General features: G+C 45.7%; 2 protein-coding genes and 1 non-coding gene across 6 annotated transcripts; all 3 read left to right on the top strand.

Moving 5' to 3' along the window:
• Window positions 1-255: 255 nt before the first annotated feature.
• LOC129585247 (uncharacterized) lies at window positions 256-7571 on the top strand. 4 transcript variants are annotated; one of them, XM_055477866.1, is made up of 6 exons: window positions 256-751; window positions 2457-2544; window positions 3715-4522; window positions 6031-6142; window positions 6331-7047; window positions 7109-7571. In XM_055477866.1, the coding sequence occupies exons 3-6, from the start codon at window positions 3721-3723 to the stop codon at window positions 7230-7232; spliced, it is 1755 nt and encodes a 584-aa protein (XP_055333841.1). In that variant the 5' UTR covers window positions 256-751; window positions 2457-2544; window positions 3715-3720; the 3' UTR covers window positions 7233-7571. The 4 variants fall into 4 exon arrangements, with proteins under 4 accessions (XP_055333841.1, XP_055333840.1, XP_055333839.1 ...); XM_055477865.1 differs by having other exon boundaries at window positions 256-870; XM_055477864.1 differs by lacking the exon at window positions 2457-2544 and having other exon boundaries at window positions 257-751.
• Window positions 7572-12890: 5319 nt separating this feature from the next.
• LOC129585419 (uncharacterized) lies at window positions 12891-14284 on the top strand. Its single transcript, XM_055478084.1, has 2 exons — window positions 12891-13399; window positions 13522-14284. The coding sequence occupies exons 1-2, from the start codon at window positions 12891-12893 to the stop codon at window positions 14282-14284; spliced, it is 1272 nt and encodes a 423-aa protein (XP_055334059.1).
• Window positions 14285-17380: 3096 nt separating this feature from the next.
• LOC129585443 (5S ribosomal RNA) lies at window positions 17381-17499 on the top strand. Its single transcript, XR_008690029.1, has one exon. It is a non-coding gene; the product is annotated as a 5S ribosomal RNA (ribosomal RNA).
• The last annotated feature ends 2256 nt before the right edge of the window (window positions 17500-19755 follow it).

The following is a 19755-nucleotide window of genomic DNA, read 5'->3' as shown; positions in this document are numbered from 1 at the left end:
CATGTAGGCATCCCTTATTAGTTATTTTACTTATCAGTGCTGCAGGCTGAACGGAAAACCTGAACGCTGCGTTGCATTGAAATTTAGCATTTTAATTCTGGGGTACGGCATAACACAATCATGGTCGTGTACTGCACTAATACTAACCATGGTAAGCGTATCATGCTGAAAGGCTGTCCTCCATATACGCCACGTGTGACTACAGCTCATCGCGTGACTACTCTACATGCAGTATGCAGCGACTATATGCACAATGTTATGATTGTTATCAACATTGAATATCAACGATTATTGAGTTCCCTGGCGCCGTTTGCGTTTGTCGAATGCGGCATTTCTCAATGCACTGTATGATTTATAATAATTATGATAAAATGGCCGCACGACACACTGTGATTACAGTTCCTTAATGGCACGTAACAGTAACAATTTATTTCCATCATTAAGGACTCGTTACAGGACAATAAATTTCGTTTACTATTATTATTATTGTGGATTTTAGTTAAGGCAATTTTTGCAATATGTGCAGACAATTATTCCAGAATCCAGAGTTTCTTCAGCTTTGATGCCTGGATCTCGTCGACGAGATGATAAAATATTCTGGAGTATTCTGCTATTCATTATTGCTTACAATTGTTAGAAGTGAAATAAATACACTCGTACTTCGAGATTTGATGACTGATAAAACAATTCTCCTGGTTTTGGAACAGTTGATGCATAACTAACCTGAGTTTGGATCGAAAATGTTTTTCTTGTAAGTTTGGATCGAGTGTTGGAGGTCGTGGAACTTTCTTTAAGGGTTGTGTGCAGCGATTATTGGTATTGTCGCTATAGCGACCTTTGCGCGGAGAACGATAAATTATCATAAATACAGTAAGTACTGGGTGCTGAACAAAATGGCCCTCTGTTTCACTGAGGTGTCCTGGGTTTGTCCAGTGCTCGACTGAGATGACATTAGTTTTATTCGAAAAGCAATGTCTGCAGCACATAAAAGTTATGTCAAACCATTAGGGTAAAACAATTTGGTTTTTCTCTGCATTATTTTTGAAAAACTGGCAGAGTTGGATACTGTCCTATAAACCAAAATTCAAAATTTCCTACTTTCGAATTAAAATTGTAGATATTCAACTGAGCACATTACTGTTTATCACCTTAGTGTTTCGAAAAGAGAAATTGTTCCTGTTTTTTTTACGGTAAAAACCAGCGACATTCCAGTGACCCTGTGTGGCTAAGGAGCGAAAGATTTGATACTCCCTACATTTAATCCTCATGAAAAGGGGTAGCATATTCTTCGAAAACAGTTTTTACATCATTGGTTCGAAAACAGTCCTGGTTCAAACCCGTGTTTGAAAGGGCAACCACCCATCTACATTGCCAGTTGAAACGGTGTTTTTTGTTGCACCCTGCCATGAACAAAAAAATTGTTACTAAAATACCTAAAAAAGCAAAGTAAAAAACTTGAATTTTTTTAGAAAAGTCAAAAGTTTGCATAGAGTTTATCAACCGCATGCACATTTCCAACAAGTTTTTTCCCATGGTAGAGTAGGTCCTCTTCTAGATAAAACAATTTAAGATGAAAATATTACGCACTGAAACGAAGCGAGACGAATTTTTAACTTTGAGAGCTGGGACACTAAAAATTTCGACAAGATTTTACTTGGCGCCATAGTTAACGAGGAAATCTCAACTTTTCAAAAAACGTTTTATTGGTTTAGTAGCTATTAAAAGTGTCTATCTAACAAGCCTAAGCTGTTCGCAGTACGTCAAGTAGTTTGCAAGGGGCGCAAGAATAACAGAGAGGGCCATTTTGTTCGGCCACCCGGTACATTCGTACCAGAGCACATAGTTCCATCATCCATGGTTTCTATTCCCTTGTGACAATGCCTTGCCTGCGTTCCCAGGCAGTCTGGGACCTCTGGGTACACCGTATGCACTGCAGGGCCGGGAGGGTATAGGCGCACTGGCGCACGCCTACCGCTCCGCGACCTACTTTTGATTTAAATCTGCGCCCAAAGTAGGCGCAAAATTTCTGGATTTTTTAAAGGGCGCAGCGGGCGCCGCCGGCCGTGCGCCCATATCAAAGCCGGGGCTTTGGCCTGATGTGTTTTTGGCCTGATGTACGGTGATCAATAATTATAATAATCATATTATTTATATTAATTAAGCTATTAAAACGCGAAGTAAAGCGCGACCTATTCATACGGGCGCAACGGGCGTAAGCTTTGAAATTAATGGGCGCAGTGGGCGCTGACTGAACTTCGAAGCGGGCCCAACTGGCGCAGTTGAATTGCGCCTAACCCACCCCGCGGATCTGCATACGGTATGCAGGACGTTATAATCTCACTTCACGAAGCTACTACTAATTTACGGTGATTCTACAGTATATGTATTGTAGACCTTTTCGATTATGTATTCATTACTTGCACGGTTGTACCCCGTTTTTTTTTCTGGGACTGTAGAACCCCATTGCGACGCACTGGATCACTGGTTCGGTGACTCATCACTTCACTGGCTATTTTCTCTGGAAAGTGGTGTGTGCCCGGTGGTGTACGTCCGGACGGTAGTGGTAGCTCGATTAACTGCGTACCTAACCAGTTCTGCGCACTGGACAGTAGTGGTAGCTCAGTCGCTCTAATCTAACACGCTCCGTGCACCGGACACGGCGGACAGTAGCGGTAGCTCGGTCACTCGCTCACCTAACGAGCTCTGCGCCAGACAGCTCGGTCACCCGCTCACTTAAGGGCTCTGTACGCCAGATAGCAGTGGTTGCTCGGTCACCCGCTCACCTAACGGGCAGCAGTGGTAATTCGTTCACCTAACGGGCTCTTCGTCCTGGACATTAGTGCTAGCTCGATCACTCGTTTCACCTACAGTCAGTTGCTTGGCCAATGGCCGGTACTCTTCCTCGGTGGCAGTAGAATCAAAATGCTATTTTTTGCGATGCTCTGCTCTTGGATCAACTTGTATAATATCTTCGAACCTTTTCTGGTTGATTTACGTGGCAACATCTCTTGATTAGGGTAATAACTGATAATAATTACAGTATAGATTTAATAATTTCAATTTGAAACGATTTCCGTTTTGGCGTTCGAAGCGGGAGCTGTTTCGGAAAAAAATGAATACTATCTGGCCGGGTTTTCGACTACGGGCTTTCGGAATGTGATACTAGTTTTGGTCGGTCTTCTCTGGTTTGGTGGCTCTGGTGTATCCCATTCGGGGCAATACAGATCTGAATTTGGATACTGTACTGCACATAAATTAATGGCACGTTCGCACAATTAAAGAATAGGTCTAACAAAATCAAACATCCGGCAACTTAAGAAATCTTATAAAAAAAAATGAACACAAGAAGCATAAGAAAACTCAACAAAATCAAGAAAACGGAAGAAAACATAAGATAACATAGGAAACATAACAAAAGCATAAGAATACGAGAAAAAATAAGAAAACTTTAGAAAAACATAAGACAATTTTAGAAACATCAGAAAACAAAGAAAAACATAAGAAACATGAAAGACATGAGACAACATAAGAAAACAGAAAAGCATAATGTAACTGAAGAAAGGGTATAAGAAATCATAAGAAACATAAAACAAAGTGGCTGAAATGTCCAGTCGCCGAAATAGACCTTGGCCGAGGTGATTCTGTGCGGCCGAACTTGATAGGACGCGATATTTTTTCACATGCATACGTTAGCATGTAGATGATTATTTGTAGGTCATAATGGATTTGCCTTGGAGAGCGATGCAGCGGTATCGGCCGGTATTGACGGATGCCAACCAGATCAGCTACCAGAACACGGTCGTCGTCCGCAATCCTAACGATACGTGCTGGCTGGGATACATTCAGGATATGGACGGCGACCGCGCCTTCATCCATTTCGACTCGACAAAGGTCACGGCGCGCTGGATCCACATGAGTAGCATCTGGCTGCTGCCGTTCTACTGGGAGAATTCAGGAAATCGAGGTTGTGACAATGTCCCGGTGCACGTGGCACTGCGTGATGAAGAGGACGGCCCGTTGCGCTTCCGACCCGCCACCCTGGTGGGTAGCCTGGTGGGTTGCGACAACTGTCATATGTTCTATATCACATCCTTTGCGCTGAACTCCAACGCCCATGCAGCCCCCGATCGAGCTAAATTGGTGGAGATGGGTCAAATTGCCGCTGCGGTGCCGCCCCATGGTCGGTTCTTGCTAGAACGCTCAGTCTATAGCAAACACTTTATTCCATTTGCCCGAGTACAGAGTATTCTAACCGATGCCTCCGACAAATTCCGCATCATCATGCACCTCCGCAATGCTTTTAGAGCCAAACGGAGTATGATGGACTGCTGTCGCTTTCATCTGCGCATCGAGCGGGACGGCTGCATGTTTATTACCATCCATCTTGCCGGCGAGGACGCGGCGCAGTGGACGACGACGGCGTTATTGCAAGTGCTGAACACACATCTGGCTGATCGGATTAACTTACCGGCTATCCGTTGCGGACGATTTGCAGTCTGCGAAACTATCTCCTGTGAATGCGGTTAGTCAACTTGACCGGTCACAGTAAAGTTTAGCAAGGAGAGCAAAATAAATGGCTTTTCTGTGAAGAATGAGCTGACTCCTTACCGGCAAGGTATTCCAGTTTTTTTTTCCTGCCAACGATTTTGATAGCTTTCTGGCAAGTGGTACAACTTTCTTTAGCCTCCGTCAGGTTCCTCATATCTCGATAATCTCGCCAGTCGACAAGATGGAGGCTGAAATTCTCTGTTCGTAGAAATTATCAAGATCGTAATTGAAAACTGTGCACCCTGCACCAGGTGTCCGCTCGAAGAAATACCGAGCCCGTGCTTTGCCCCTTGGCTCTTGTACAATACTTACACATTCAGTATGCTGCTAACTGCCAAAAACCGGGTTTTGAGTAGCTCTACAGTACCCGAGGAGGGAACAAGCATGAGAGCATCTTGGGTAGCGCGTTCGAATAGTGAAGACACTTTGGACACTCATACTGTGACAGCAAATCTGCCTTTACAGTCAACCGCGGAAGGCTGGCAATCCACGTTTAACTTGGCCACTGTCAAATGTCAATTAGGGCACCCATCCACGGTTGACGGTGAGGTGCACGCAGATGGACAACATTCCACGGTTGGCTGTTAAGTGAATCATGCTGTCATACACTTGACGCAGTGCTCAAAGAGTCTTGGCTATTCGAATTCGCTACCGAAGATGCTTGCTCCCTCCTCGTAGTGAAAACTGCAAATAAATGAACGTCCATTCATTCTGTGTTAATATGGAGCGGTAATGGCAGGCAGTCTCTATCTTCACGAAAGTGACGTGTACCAAATTCGTACACACGCACGAAAATTTGCGTAATCCGAAAAAGGTCCCAAACACTTTTTTGTTTTGTTTTATGACGTACCGGCCTTCTACAGCCAGATGATTTGTATACATTGGCGTGAAAGCTGTTTTTGTGCGCTACCATCCAGTTCGTTGGGAGTAATGGCTATAAGAAAATTCCATAAATTTTAAATGCATTGTGGTGCACTAAAAGTCTCATTGTGGACCGATCTTCAAATTTTTTACGTAAATGCGCGTACAGAAATTTAATGCACGCACTTGAATGTAAGCATGAAGATCGTTTTTTTACAACGAACCAGAGATGCGCAATTTTTTTTAAATTTTAGAGTGATGTTCAAAAATTTTAGAGTTTGAAAAAATGCTAGAACCGTGGTTCGGTGTAAAAAGTTATCTTCATAATATTTTTTAGGTGATTTACAAGCTAAATTAAAGGAGATCGATCCGTAATGCGACTGACTGCATTTCAACTTATTGGAAGTTCTTTCTAATCATAGCTGCCGAGCCGCATGTCGCACGCACCAACGGTTTTCACGCCTATTTATACAGATCATCTGGCAACAGAATGTCATAAAACAAAGCAAAAAAGAGTTAGGGATTAGGCGAAAGTGAGTTTTCCTTCATGTACACGAATTTGGCGCCATGTACCGGGTCACTTCCCTTCAGTTTAGATGGTGTGATGAAATTGTTGTACAGATTGGGAGATTGATGCCCTACAGCCAGCCGCCCGCATCAGCCAATTAACACCGTTCCTCTTGAGTGACATCTTAGCCCATCTGGATCTGCATTCCCAAATGACGGCCCAACGGTAAGCGCATTGGCTGCGTTGTTTTAACTGGGTGAAACGAAAGGTCATTATCACGTGGTTCTTGTGTTTAAAAAATAAAAGTTAAAATAGAAGGGTCACATGATGGGTGACCAAAGTATGCGAAAAATCAAAGTATTGCTTTTAAACGTGGCAGCTGTCTAACAGCGCTACTGTTTCTATTTCCACAGGGTGTGCGCTCTATGGCAGTTGCTGTTGAGCAGTCCGCGCATGGCGGACCACATCAGCATCAGCGTGGCAAGTTGTTGGCAGTTGCAGGTGGACAGCAACAACTGCTACAAACTGGCAGGGCTCCTCGCCCAATCCATTACTCGCACCACGGTCAGTCTCACCTTCCTCGACGCCTTGCCAACGGATCGCACCTCCTTTTTACTAGACATCCTAGACCGCATGCAAACCAGGCTGTTGCTGATCGGTTTCCGCGACCAAATGGTCTGTGAGCATGGGAGCATGGCGGGGCAGAAGCAGCACCGGCTGAAGCACACGGCACCATGGGTGCCGTTGTCGTACAAGCGCAACTGCCGATTCGTAGCATTGTACAACTGGACCGTGTCGCGCCTGTTTGGATTCGAAGCATATGAAGTGTTTCACGACTTGAATCGTGCCGTCCGTCGCCTGCCGGAACACGAGCAGAAGCTGATGAAACATCTGACACCGACGTCGCGTGCACTGCGCATTGACCAGATGTCCATCCGCATTCCGCGGCTGCTTCTGCGGTGCAGCGACGGCAAGATGCACATGACAAGTCGCTTCATGTCCGCCCTCAACGAACACTGCCCGCCGATCACCGAGGAAATGCTGGCAAAGGTCACGGCGGTGTATGAGCGTTGGGTGCGTAGTCTGCAGTATCCGGATGAGTGGCAGACCATTCGCCAATATCTTTCTGTGTATGTTGACAACTCCAGTGCACGCAGTAGCATTCCTTGACACTTTACGCATGCTTTGTAGGTTCAGCGGCTTCAATGCCGATGGCAGCCCGCGATTGTGGCAGGAAGTAGACTTGCGGTTGCTGGATGCGTCCACGCTGAGCAAGCTCGCCATGTACGGAATCGACGAAATATTCGCTGTGTAAAGACCTTTGCATCGCGCTTGCTTGGAAAGTGTAAATTCTACCGGAAGTACTCCAAATAAATCGCAACCTAACGCGGATACCACTCTACGTTCGGATGCATTCAGTTTCAGATGTTTTATTTTCTCATTGACATCCATGATAATGATCTATGTCCTCTCTGAAATTGAATACTGTCCAGATTATTTTACTAGGTAGTATTTATCAGTAGACTTTACTACTTCATTTGGCTTTATCCACTACAAGGTAGCCTCGCGCATCCGCGCTCGGCACTTAAGTACTGGATAGTATTGGCTTTATTTTGGAAAGGTCACTGTAAATATTAAAAATCTAGCGTTCTGACGTTCTTAATTTTTCACGTTCTGACGTTCTGACACTCTAACGTTCTGAATTTCTGGCGTTCTTAATTTTTCACGTTATGACGTTCTGATATTTTGACGTTCTGAATTTCTGGCGTTCGTAATTTTTACGTTCTGGCGTTATGATATTTTCACGTTCTGAATTTCTGACGTTCTGATGTTCTGACGCTAGGACGTTCTGAATTTCTGACGTTTTGATGTTCTGACGTTAGGACGTTCTGAATTTCTGACGTTTTGATGTTCTGACGTTCTGACCTGATATTCTGACGTTTTGATGTTCTGACGTTCGTTCTGACTGTTTTCTCGTTCTGACGTTTCTGACTGACGTTTTGATGTTCTGACGTTAGGACGTTCTGAATTTCTGACGTTTTGATGTTCTGACGTTCTTAATTTTTCACGTTCTGACCTGATATTCTGACGTTTTGATGTTCTGACGTTTGGACGTTCTGAATTTCTGACGTTTTGATGTTCTGACAGATACTGTATATGCGGCATAAGGGGCGCTGTAATTACCTTTTATTATTAATAACCTTAATACTTAATTTACTAATTATCACATTATTATCATTATCATTAAAAAGCAAGTATTTATATATTCGCTGCAGTCTGCGTGGTTACAGTTATTATGTTCAGTACTTTTTATTGCACATCAATAAAAAGTTTCCTTGTATATGCGGCATAAGGGGCGCTGTTATGAATTCTGAGTCTGCTCTCCGGCCTATCTGGCCCAGCACAAAAAGTTTAATTTCTCAAAGTTACAAATACGGATCAAATAACTCAGCGTTTCCTCCGATTTTAAGTTTGACAACTCCATCTTACGGAGTAAATTTCTTTAAACATTCTGAACCAAAATAAAGGTTATCCGATGTAAATTTACTGAGTTATACGAGTTTAAAATATTTGAAAATTCGCTGCACCTTTGTTTTTTAAGATTATATCATCATATTGGTTCAGAATGGAGGCTGCATAGTAGGCACACCGTCCCTTACTTTTGCACTTCTGGGTCTTAGTGCGAAACATAATAGAGGGATCTATTCTGAGCTTACGCTACGCCCACCACCACAGGTAGGTACCAGCCGACAGACAGGTACCAGCCGACAGCTCGTGCAACCGACTTTCATTATGGAGCAGTACGCGGTGGACTTCTCGCTACCTGCCTGTCGACAGGCTGTGGACATTGATTCGACCAGTATTACTGACTCTGGAGGAAATGGCGGAAGACATTGATTCGCGAACGATGGCAATAGCTGCTGCATTAAAAGGTTACCGAGATCGCATAATAAGAAATGGTTTTAGGAAGTCGCAATCATTAATTATTTAAGAAGTCAAAGTGTTACTCATTAGATAATGTACTACGTTATTGTCAGTTGGTTAGTTAAGTTAATTTACCTTTCTGTATTGCAGCTAATATGGAAACATTTCAATTTCTTAGCTATTGCCATCGGGAAGTCGTAATCCTCTGACGGCTGCCAACGAGTTACCAGAAATGCGTGGTCTTGGCTTCGTGTCAGCTTCACAGCATTCTCCTTCTGTTCTACGGCGTGGCCTATGTCAAGGAGCGGGAAAGAAGATGCGGTTTCTTCAACCACCAGTGGAGCGGGAATTGACAACGGCACAATGAGGCGTGCCGAAGGTATACGAGGCGTAGCGTGCCTAGCCATTGTCATTTCAGATGAGACAATATCGCGAGACATATAGGACTTCTGAACAACCATATGCAAAACTCCATTCCGAATCCGATCTAGCAACTTGCTTCAACGTCATTTTTCTTTTGATACCATTTTTTATAACAATATTTAATTAAATGAAGTTATAATTGACCCTAACATGGTGCAAATCTGTTTGAAAGTTCATTGTTGAAGTTGTATCTGCACTCTGTAGCTGTGTGATGCTACGCAGAATTTGAAAGTGAATATATTTTGCTTTTGAATTGTGCTAACGGTAAGTATATCCCAGTAAATGGTTTTAGCATATGGAATGGTTGTACCAGCAAATGTTACTAATGACTGAGATTATCTAAAAACGCGCGCCAAATAAAAGTTTATTTTGGATCTCATAAAGTTTTGGTCTGGGCTATCTTCAGGATATACTGGATATAAATAATTCATCGTCAGATACTTTGTAATATTACAGAGTAGCAGTAGACTGCCAGTAGTTAGTTATTACTATTAGTTGTACTTATAATAATTTTTATAATTTAAACGAAACATCATGCAGCGAAATCGCTGATATTAGATTTAGATCGCGGTTTAAACATTTCACAATACATGATAATATGAGCGGAAGTTTATACAAAATCGACAACGTTACTGTTTTGCGACACTCCATGTTCCGCTTAAACTTTTCAAAATTAGTTCATTTTTGTGTAAAAGTTAAAAAATGGGTAATAAATTGTAGAAAAGTGCTGATATGTAATATATACTCAGTATACTTTGTAAGTCGTTGCTAAAAACTTGTCATAAATCGCTTTTCACAATCGAGTAACAACTAATAAACGACGCTCGCACTTCACAAGTTCTGTACAAGAGTAAATCGAAATCCATGCAAGTACAGAGAAGTCGCCGCCCTGGTTACGTGTACATGGCAAGAGCTATAACTTGGGACATAATTTACGTACGCATAAAACCGAGTGTGACATTTTGCTGGTATAGCTCAAATTGTTAAGATTAGTTTGGTTTTATAGTGATTCTTGTGTTGAATAACTTTTCTTTGATTGTATCAGAAAAAAACAAGTAGAAGACTGTATACACGTTGAAATGTGGACTGCACTGGTGTTTTTCCCACAGACGCAAATGCTTAACCTTGCGAAGCGTCTCATCTGAAATGACACAATAGAGCCGAAATCACACCTCATTAGCGATTGTGCCGTTGTCAATTCCGACAAAAAAAGTTGCATTCAGCCGACGACGCATAGTCGCTGGGTACCGACGAACCCTGGTCTGTATCAGTCACCTTGCCGACGACGTTTTCTTCTTGAGCGTTCACAGATGTACTCGTAACACATTCGGTATCTCCAACTTTAGTTTTTTAACCAAATTTGGATTAAAAAATCCCGTTAACAACGACTGTTTACGTTTGGAATTCATCTCATTGCAGGTGATAAATTAGATTACAAATCCACGAGAATCCACAATTATGTATGTTTCGAACTAAGACCCAGAAGGGACGGTGTGCCTACTATGCAGCCTCCTCAGCCGGCAGTTTGATACATATCGGCTGCCGCTGTAACCTCGGTCGTATTTACATGAAGTGCCGAACGATATCAAGCCTGTAAGTGTTTTGTTAGAACCGCGTTGCTTGAGCCTACCAGCTCGCTACGAGGAATAATCTAGGAACCAAATCTTCCGCATCTTCCTTTCCGATATTCTCCAGGAATCGATATTTAATTTCACCATCAGATTCTATTTCTGGCATCAATTTCCACCAGCGGAAAGAAACCACCGAGCCAGTACCGCAAAGTCTTCCGAATTTTTTTCCCTACATTCACGTATCGCCTACCGCGGACTCGTGAAGAGGCGGAACTAGCGACCGACCAATCGGATTAAAAAAATATCCCGCTCGAAGTGCTTCGACCAATCGCGTCCACGATTCATCGGCGTTCAGAAACCATGTCGAAGCCAACGCGTAACAAGAAGGAACCCGTCCGCTACGGATTCGAACCTGCACCGATCAGCCACCCGCGTCCGTCGTCTATCATGTCCATGGCCGATAAAGAACCACAATCTTTTCGCCGTCAAGATCATCACACACAGAACACACCGGGCCAGCAAGTAAGTGCAGTTTCCAGTCCTAGGATGAACCCCGACGCTATCATTACCATGGCTGACATTCACGCCGAACCTCCGCGAGCGCATTCTCAACAATCCCGCCGATCATTCGACTCTTCAATCGTGTCCATGCAGAGCGGCAAATCATTGGCCACCGTCCGAATTTTCTTTTCGTCCGCCATCAAAGCCGCAGGCAGCGCCATTTCTGCGGTGTTGACAACCGCCCCTGGTCGTACTCCTACCACGAAAGATGAACGTGTTTTCCAGGACCAGTCCGTGTACATCGCCCAGCTGCAGGCCCAGAATGCGAAGCTGGTCGCAGAGAACTCCCGTCTGTCCGATAGCCGCAGTAACTCACCGATTGCTGGAACAGTGGTTTCCCGACAGTCTCCGGAATACCGTGCCAACCGCCCCGAGCGGTCAGCAACGGCAAATCAGAACCTGATGATTCTGGATCCAGAACAGCTTGCGGATACCCTGGCCAAGGCGTTCGAAAAGGAACTGCGTAAGAAATCGCCGCAAACGCCGAGTCCAGCACCGCCGTTGCGTCAAGCTGCCGCTGAACCGCGTCCAGTCTACATCATCGAAACACGGCATCAGCCCATACCGAAGTCTAACCTAACGTTTGTGAAACCGCCAACGTTCGATGACTCCGATATGGACATTTAGCACTGGTTCGTGCTGTTCGAGCGCGCTGCCAAAACCAATCAGTGGACCGATACCGCGAAGCTGGCAGCAATACCATCCCATTTCGGAGGTCAAGCGTTGAAGGTGTTCATGCGCATTGATGCCCAGAAGCCAGACCGGAAGTACACCGAGTTGAAGAAAGTCCTGATCGACCGCTTGCATGACCAGGACCGTGCGTGGAAAGCCCGTCCGGCTCTACAGAAACGCCAGTACACCGGTTCGGAGACACCGGACCAGTACATTGAAGCTATCCAAGTGTTGACCTTTGCCGTCAATTCAGACATGTCAGTTGGAAGTAGTCGGGTTTCTGACCAACGGCCTGGTCGGACAACCCGAGCTGTACCGCAGCATCGTAAGCTTTGCACCGGCCACCATCCACGATTTCCATACACTCATGCGCCGGGCCGTGGCCATTGACAAAACGTTGAGTCGGCGATCAAAACCCACCGCGGAATCGAGGCCGGACAAGCAGCCATTTAAACCAAAACCGTCTTTTTCGGCCCGCACCAGCGAACCGGTGCCGACACCGGCAGAGAAGCCCAAGCCGGCCGAGCAGCCCACATCGTCGTCCCACTGCAGCCACCAAAACCAGCCCGTACCGGCGATCAAGACCGACGTCCATACCAGCAGAAACCGCCAAAGTGCTGGTTCTGCGGTGTTCCCGGCCACCACAGCGATCGCTGCCTGACCAAACCAGCTGATTTTGGACTTGTTACGGAGTTGTACCTGAAGAGTTACCAGCCAAAAGAACACTAGCGGCGACGCCAGTGGTTCACGTCAACGCCGTATCTCCTAACGATCCCACACCGGAACCACCACCTTCCGACCTAAACTTCGAAGTCCCAATGATGTCTAACAAAGCGTTTGTGCATGATGGCAAGCCGAAGATTTCCACGATGTTGCGCCAGTATGTCACCATCAACGGAGTGTCACTCCCTGTTGTTTTCGACACTGCCGCCAGTACTTCCATCATGCCAGGCTCGTTTTGTTCTAACCTGCACGCCATACCGAAACCTCTTCCCAAACTTCACCTGTCGTTTAGTGTAACCGGTTGCAACGGAGTTACCCGGACAGTTGGGACCACATGTGCCGACATATACGTCAGTCTCTTCGGTGAACCGTACCGGCACACTATTTTCCTTCGTGATGACAACGCGATGCCGGAAATCATACTGGGCATGGACTTCATGGAAAAAAAACCGCTTCAAATTCGCTGCCAGGACCGCACCATTGTTCCGGAACAAGCAGCACTCCCAACCGACTACCAAGCCGACCTGCACGAACGCTCATCCAGCTCCAGCACTGGGACCGACCAACAGGAGTATTCTGTGTCTACAGAAACAGAATCCGCCCAAAGGTCACCAGCCGCACACGGTGCGCCAAGCCCTAGCAGCGTCCACACAGCCTCGATCCCGGTGGTCCTTGCCGAGGAAGTCACCGTGACAGTCCGGACCCAGGATCCGATTGGCATTCCTTCAGTCAACGCCAGCGATGGAGAATACGTGTTATTCCTTCCCGCACGCCTTTCGAGCCGTCTGGCCACCCGCAGCACAACGACGCGCTCTCCCGCGGCGATATCCTCCTCGAACACGCCATCGTAACCGTCCACAATGGAACCGCGTACACATTTGCAAAGAACTACTGGGACCGTGGCATAACCCTCCGTGGATCCACTTCGCTTGGAACTTTGGAGTTGTACGCGGAAAACTCTGACGCACCGGTCCTCTCATTCAGTGTGGACAGCAACCCAGCGGCGGCAGACTCTGCCTACGAGTCCGTTTCTCCGGTCTTGGAGGAACAGCTTCGCTCCGTGATTATCAGTCCACGGCTGACGGCCAGCCAGCGCGACCGATTGTTTGCAGTACTACGGCGCCGCTGCAGAGCTTTCCCGTTACCAGGCCGACCCGTTGGTTGCACCACTGCCACCGAACACACCATTAAAACCGGCGACTCACCACCAGTCCACCAGCAGCCGTACCGAACCTCGTGGACGAACCGTGCGTTCATCCGCGAGAAGGTAGCCGAGATGAAAGGGGATGGGATCATTGCCGACTCCACCTCACCGTACGCTGCACCGGTTGTCCTCGTCGACAAATTCGAGAACGAGAAGATGACTAAAAGATTTTGCGTTAACTACAAAGATCTGAACGCACACACAGTCAAGGACGCCTACCCGATGTCACGCATTGCCGACGAAATCGACGCTATTGGACCAGCTGCTTGGTTCGTCACGCTTGTCTGAATGTCCGGCTATTGGCAAGTTCCGGTCGCCAAGAAGAATCGCCACAAGACCGCCTTCTGCACCCAGGATGGACTGTACGAGTAGTTTGTCCGTATGCCCTTCGGGCTATGCAACGCCGGAGCCACATTTCAGAAAATGATGAACACCGTGCTCGCCGGCGAATTGTGGATAACCTGCATCGTCGTATAAGGCCTTCGGTGAGCAAAGGTTTGAAAAGCCTTTGGTGAACAAAGGCTTAATAGGACGGGCAACGGACGCGTGCCCTTCGGTGACCCAAGGTTTAATAAGGGAGTATCTCACGCGTGGCCTTCGGTGACCAAATGCTTAAAAGGCCTTCAGTTACCAAAGACTGACAATGCCTTCGGTAACCAAAGCTTGTAAAGGGGGTACCTCACGCGTGGCCTTCGGTGACGAAAAGTTTAAAAAAGCGAGTACCGCACGCGTAGGCTTCGGTGACAAAATTCACATACGGGCTGGTACCGCAGGCGTAGCCTTCGGTGACCAAAAGCCTAAAAGAGCGGATACAGCACTCGTGGACCTAGGTGACGAATTTCTTATTCGGGCGGGTACCGCACACGTGGCCTTCGATGACCAAAGGCTCAAAAAAGCGGTTACCGCGGACGTGCACTTCGGTGACCAAAAGCTGCAAAGGCCGGTACCGCACGCGTGGACTTCCGTGAACAAAAGCTTTCACGAACCCGCCGTACAAATGTATGGAAGGTCCATTTTTTAGAACCCAATCCGGGAATTGTTCCCGCCCTGGGTGGATCGCTTGTGATGAAGGAACCACCAAGGCATTTTTCACGAATCCGCCATACAAATGTATCCAGGGTACGTTTTTTAGAATTCTGTCCGGGAATTTTGCCTGCCCCGGGTGGATCGTTTTTGTGGAACCGACATGCGGGGAACCACCGGGGCATTTTTCACGAACCCGCCATACAAATGTATGGAGGGTCCGTTTTTTCGGACCTGGTCTGGAAAGTTTACCCGGTGCAAGTGGTGTGTTTTTATTGTTTTTGTTGCCGTTGCGTAGCAAACCGTAACAAGTTCTCGTAACCACTCCCAAAATACTGTAGCGAGTTGCGTTGCCGTAAAAAGTCTCTTACCACTATTATTGTAACGACTCAGTCTCCACTCTTACTGCACCCGCAATGCGTTACCGTTACCGCGGATTACTGTTGCCATAAAGGCTTACGCAACGGTTTACCGTTATCGCTTTGCTCTTATGCTGAGTCGTTAGCGTAACCGTTCACCGTAGCCGTCCAATTTTGTAACCGGTTACAATGACGGGATATATTTACCGCTACCGTAACAAGTTACTGTCCATGCTGATGACTTTTGAGGAAATTGTTGTAGTCATATTTCGAAGAAAATTACAAAATTCTTTACATTCACTCTACAAAAAAGATTTTGGTGAGCTTGACCAAATCAACACCCAAGCACTAAACCAGGTTTCACACCAAAGTGGAGTTAGCACGTCAAAACCAAGGTGACCGTAGATTACCAGCCATAGTTATATGAAGGGAACGGTCACGTGACCTGGAAAAAGTAAGTAACGTGACCGATGTTTTTTAAATGAAAAAATTGGTTTAAACTATCCATAAATAGTTTCCTAAAGCGTTTTTGTTTGCCGTGTTCATTTCGAAACCACGCTAACAAATGATTTACCATGAATAACGTTTTCTGTGTAAATCAGTGTGTCAGTTCATCCGCAGCGAAAACAAAACCTTTCGTAAATTGAAAAAAAACTGGTACATATTTGATTACCTAAAAATAAAACTTCTGTGTGTCTAACCATCAAATGAAAAATTAAAACAAAGAAATAATTTTTGGGTTGTTAACTACCGGCGGAGAATTGTTCGTTCGGTTTAAAACTCAGAAGGCGAGGAATAAGCGGAATATCAAAAACCCGGTCGTATCAAACCGATCAAATCGGCTTCTGCGCTGAAAAGATGAAGCGAGTCGGTAATTTTCCTGGTAAGCATTGCCGTCGAGTTCTGCCTCCGCTAATTGGCGAAAATTTAAAGATTTGCAGTGGAACATATAATTTGCTTTGCTATGGACCACCGGTCCACAAGCACCAAAACTAATATTTCCAAGTTTATAATCGAGCACTAAAAGCGGTTTAATGGACCCTAGCGCACTAGGTATTAGTTTGCGAAAAACCACTGATCTTCAGTCTTCCAACGATTGAGATGCAGCATGTATGGCGAATCAAAGGCGCCAGAACTGTAGTGACGTCAACTGTAGTCAGTACAGCCGTCTGACAGATGCACTGAACCTTTGTTAGAACGGGTTTGGTTACTTTGCATATTCCGCTCTAAACTGCGGTTGCGTTGGAAAATCTCTCCAGTAAAATGATGTTTCGTTTTTTACTTTGCAAGCGATGGGTTTTGATCGTTTTGTGCAAATGATTGAACCTGACGGACGGTGGCGGAGGTTGCGACGGCTGGGGTTGAACAGCCTCTAACACTTTCGATTAGTGTTGGGCCGGCCCGGCCCAGGGCCGCGGCCCGAACGGCCCGGGCCGAGGTCGGCCCGGCCCTTTTGGGATGGCCGCGCCGGGCCGCGGCCCTCGGCCCAGGGAGAAGGGCCACGGCCCGGGCCGCGGCCCGTTGTGGACGTTAAATATTGAAAAAGACGTAGAAAAACAAAAAATTTCATTGCGATTTAATGAAATTTATTAGTTTTCAATGAGTTTTTTTAATTTTCACATCAATAGACGTTTCTAGGCGAAAATCCGTCTATCTTTCCGTTGACATACACGCTGTAGCCGCTTGCATAATGACATCCGGGTAAAAAATATCACTGTGCTGCAAGACGGCCCGGGCCGCGGCCCGGGAACATATCGGGCCGCAGCCCGGATCGGCCCGCGGGCCCAGTGCCAGTGTCTCAAACGACCGAAAAGCGTAAGTCCCATCATTGGTGCAGTTCGGTGCCTGGTGCAGTCTTGCAGTGCCGGTGCAGCGACCTGAGTACACTACTTTCTGACTAATCCACTACTAATAATTTCGACTCTTACTGCTGAATTATCTTGTGTAAAATACCCTGATATTCTGTGAAACGACAATTTGCAGAAATCCACTGCATGCATTTGTTTACGACCATACCACGTAGAAAACTCCCGATCCCGTTCGATCTCGGAAGATAACCTACGCCGGGCCCGGTTAGTACTTGGATGGGTGACCGCTTGGGAACATCGGGTGATGTAGACTTTTTGTCTTTTCATTGGATGCTTCTTTTTATACTGGAGGTTTACCATATGTAAGTGTTAGGCTAATAATTTTGCAAGCTTTAGGCAGCATATGAGTGCGAACAGGAAAAGCAAGCGCACAAGTGTGAATGTGAATCCTAAATTAAAAGGCGACATCTTTGGTTTGTGTTTGTAAGTTGAGGTCGGAATTATTATTTATTTAGAAAATATCACAAAGGTCAGGGCTGAGCGATCCCACAATCGATCATTTTTCCGTCCCCATCCACTTCCGAAACGTCAGTATCCACCGAATTCTCCTCCAAATCCGATACCGCCCCACCACGGCGGATACCATCCCCAGTCGTACAGTCCGCCCATCCCGAAATCGCTATCCAGAATGGGATCATAACCGGCTGCATATCCGCCACCAGCATATTCGCCATCGAAGAAGTCTCCACCATCGTAATCTCCTCCACCATAACCTCCTCCTCCGTAACCACCACCTCCATAGCCGCCACCTCCGTAGCCGCCACCTCCGTAGTCACCACCAGGCCCGTCGTTAGACCCCTATCCAGTTTTCAAAACACTACTCCTACAGTTTCCATCCGATAATTTTTCTGAATACACCATTGAACACAGCGTAAAATTCTGAACAAGATGATTGAGGCCGATTTTTGAAATTCGAATTTCCCCTGGACCGACTACCACGGGCGGTTGCCCTGTGCGGCAGACATGTTTTTGGGGCTTATGTTTAATAAAAATATATACATAAGTTATGTTTATATATATATAAGTTATGTTTAGTACAAATATATACGTGTCACATACAAGATATGATATTACACTCCATGTTCTTGGGCTATAATTACGAAACTTATTTATGTACTGAGTTATAATGTACTGAGATGCTACTAATCGTAAACTGGTGCAGTAATATGCTTCCGGTTGTGTCACATTTTGCTATATCATGCGGTTTCAGCCGCATGCCATACACCTTTTTGCGATGTAGTACTGTGCTATAAAGTTGTACACATCCCCCATTTTGTTCAGGAGAAATAATCATTAGCGTTCATTGAGTTAATAAGGAACGGTTCAATATGAGTAATTTTCTGTAACCGTTGCTCGTTGCCCCATCGAAAAGAATTATATGAATTATATTAATATCGGTACATTTATTTAGACGTTTACTCATATGGCAAACGTATGGATCACAATCACCCTTAAATCAGTGTTTTTTGTCCTGAAAAAGACAAAATTTGTCCTGGAAGTATTTTGTCGTAACCCGGCAAAAATATCTCGGTACAAATACTGCTCCTTTCCCTCCAGAACCGTTGCGTCTGTCTTATAAATGCCTGTACTTTGTAGTACAATACTAATTAGTTATTAGAAGAATCTTTTGTATACGTAATCATTTTTAATAATTAATCAATGTTGTAGGGATTTAATGAAGGTTTAGCTTCGGGAGTACGAGTTGTTGTGTATGAGTGTATGCCAAAGTTTTCGATTGATAGAAATAATACCGGCAATGAACAGGTAAGGTAAGTACATCATCGCATTTGCGCAACATTACGCCCTTTCTGGAACTGTATTTTTCTTCGATCATCGGTGGACAACCACCAGTTTCTGTGTGTCACCAAACCATCCAGTATATTAATAGGGTTGTATTGCGGTAGATTAGTACTTCTATGGTACGAGCATACATAATTATGCGTATTTATTATGCAGTTGCATACAGTAATTTCAAAATAATAAGCAACCACAAAAGTTTACGCCAGTACGCACATGTTCACAAAAGTAAGTATGTAATAATCCCAATTAAACGTGTGTAGTAAAAACGTATCAACAAAGCATCAATAACATCAGTCACGCAAAGGCTGCCAGAGTAATCAAGCGAGCGAGCGAAGCGAGCGAGCGTTTTTAATTTGCGGTGCGACATGCGGAGAGCTGGGTCCCCGGGGTCCAGGGGCGAAGCCCTGCCGGCTTGGGGCGGAGCCCCAATATAGGAGTGCAGGGGCGCAGCCCCCCGCTGAAGCAATTGAGACGGTAATCAAGAAATCGAAAAACTAACCGGGTTATTTTTGACGGACCTGGTGCAGTAAATGCATAGAAGATCGTAAATTTGGACCCGGTACACTAATACAGACCGCCCCGGGTGGATCGTTTTTGAGGAACCGACATGCGGGGAACCACCGGGGCATTTTTCACAAACCCGCCATACAAACAGTATGGTGGGCCCGTTTTTCAGAACCCGGTCCGGGATTTTTGCCCTCCCCGGTTG

This window comes from Paramacrobiotus metropolitanus, unplaced genomic scaffold, assembly GCF_019649055.1.
Source record: "Paramacrobiotus metropolitanus isolate TYO unplaced genomic scaffold, Prichtersi_v1.0 Parri_scaffold0000016, whole genome shotgun sequence".
Classification (NCBI taxonomy): Eukaryota; Metazoa; Tardigrada; class Eutardigrada; order Parachela; family Macrobiotidae; genus Paramacrobiotus; species Paramacrobiotus metropolitanus.
This window is presented reverse-complemented; position numbering and strand designations above follow the sequence as displayed.

Coding starts and splice junctions, on each gene's coding strand:
- LOC129585247 (XM_055477866.1), top strand. CDS start 3,721: ATGGATTTGCCTTGGAGAGCGATGCAGCGGTATCGGCCGGTATTGACG. Junction 4,523..6,030: donor AACTATCTCCTGTGAATGCG/GTTAGTCAACTT, acceptor ATTGTTGTACAG/ATTGGGAGATTGATGCCCTA. Junction 6,143..6,330: donor TCCCAAATGACGGCCCAACG/GTAAGCGCATTG, acceptor CTATTTCCACAG/GGTGTGCGCTCTATGGCAGT.
- LOC129585419 (XM_055478084.1), top strand. CDS start 12,891: ATGTCTAACAAAGCGTTTGTGCATGATGGCAAGCCGAAGATTTCCACG. Junction 13,400..13,521: donor GAAACAGAATCCGCCCAAAG/GTCACCAGCCGC, acceptor GCATTCCTTCAG/TCAACGCCAGCGATGGAGAA.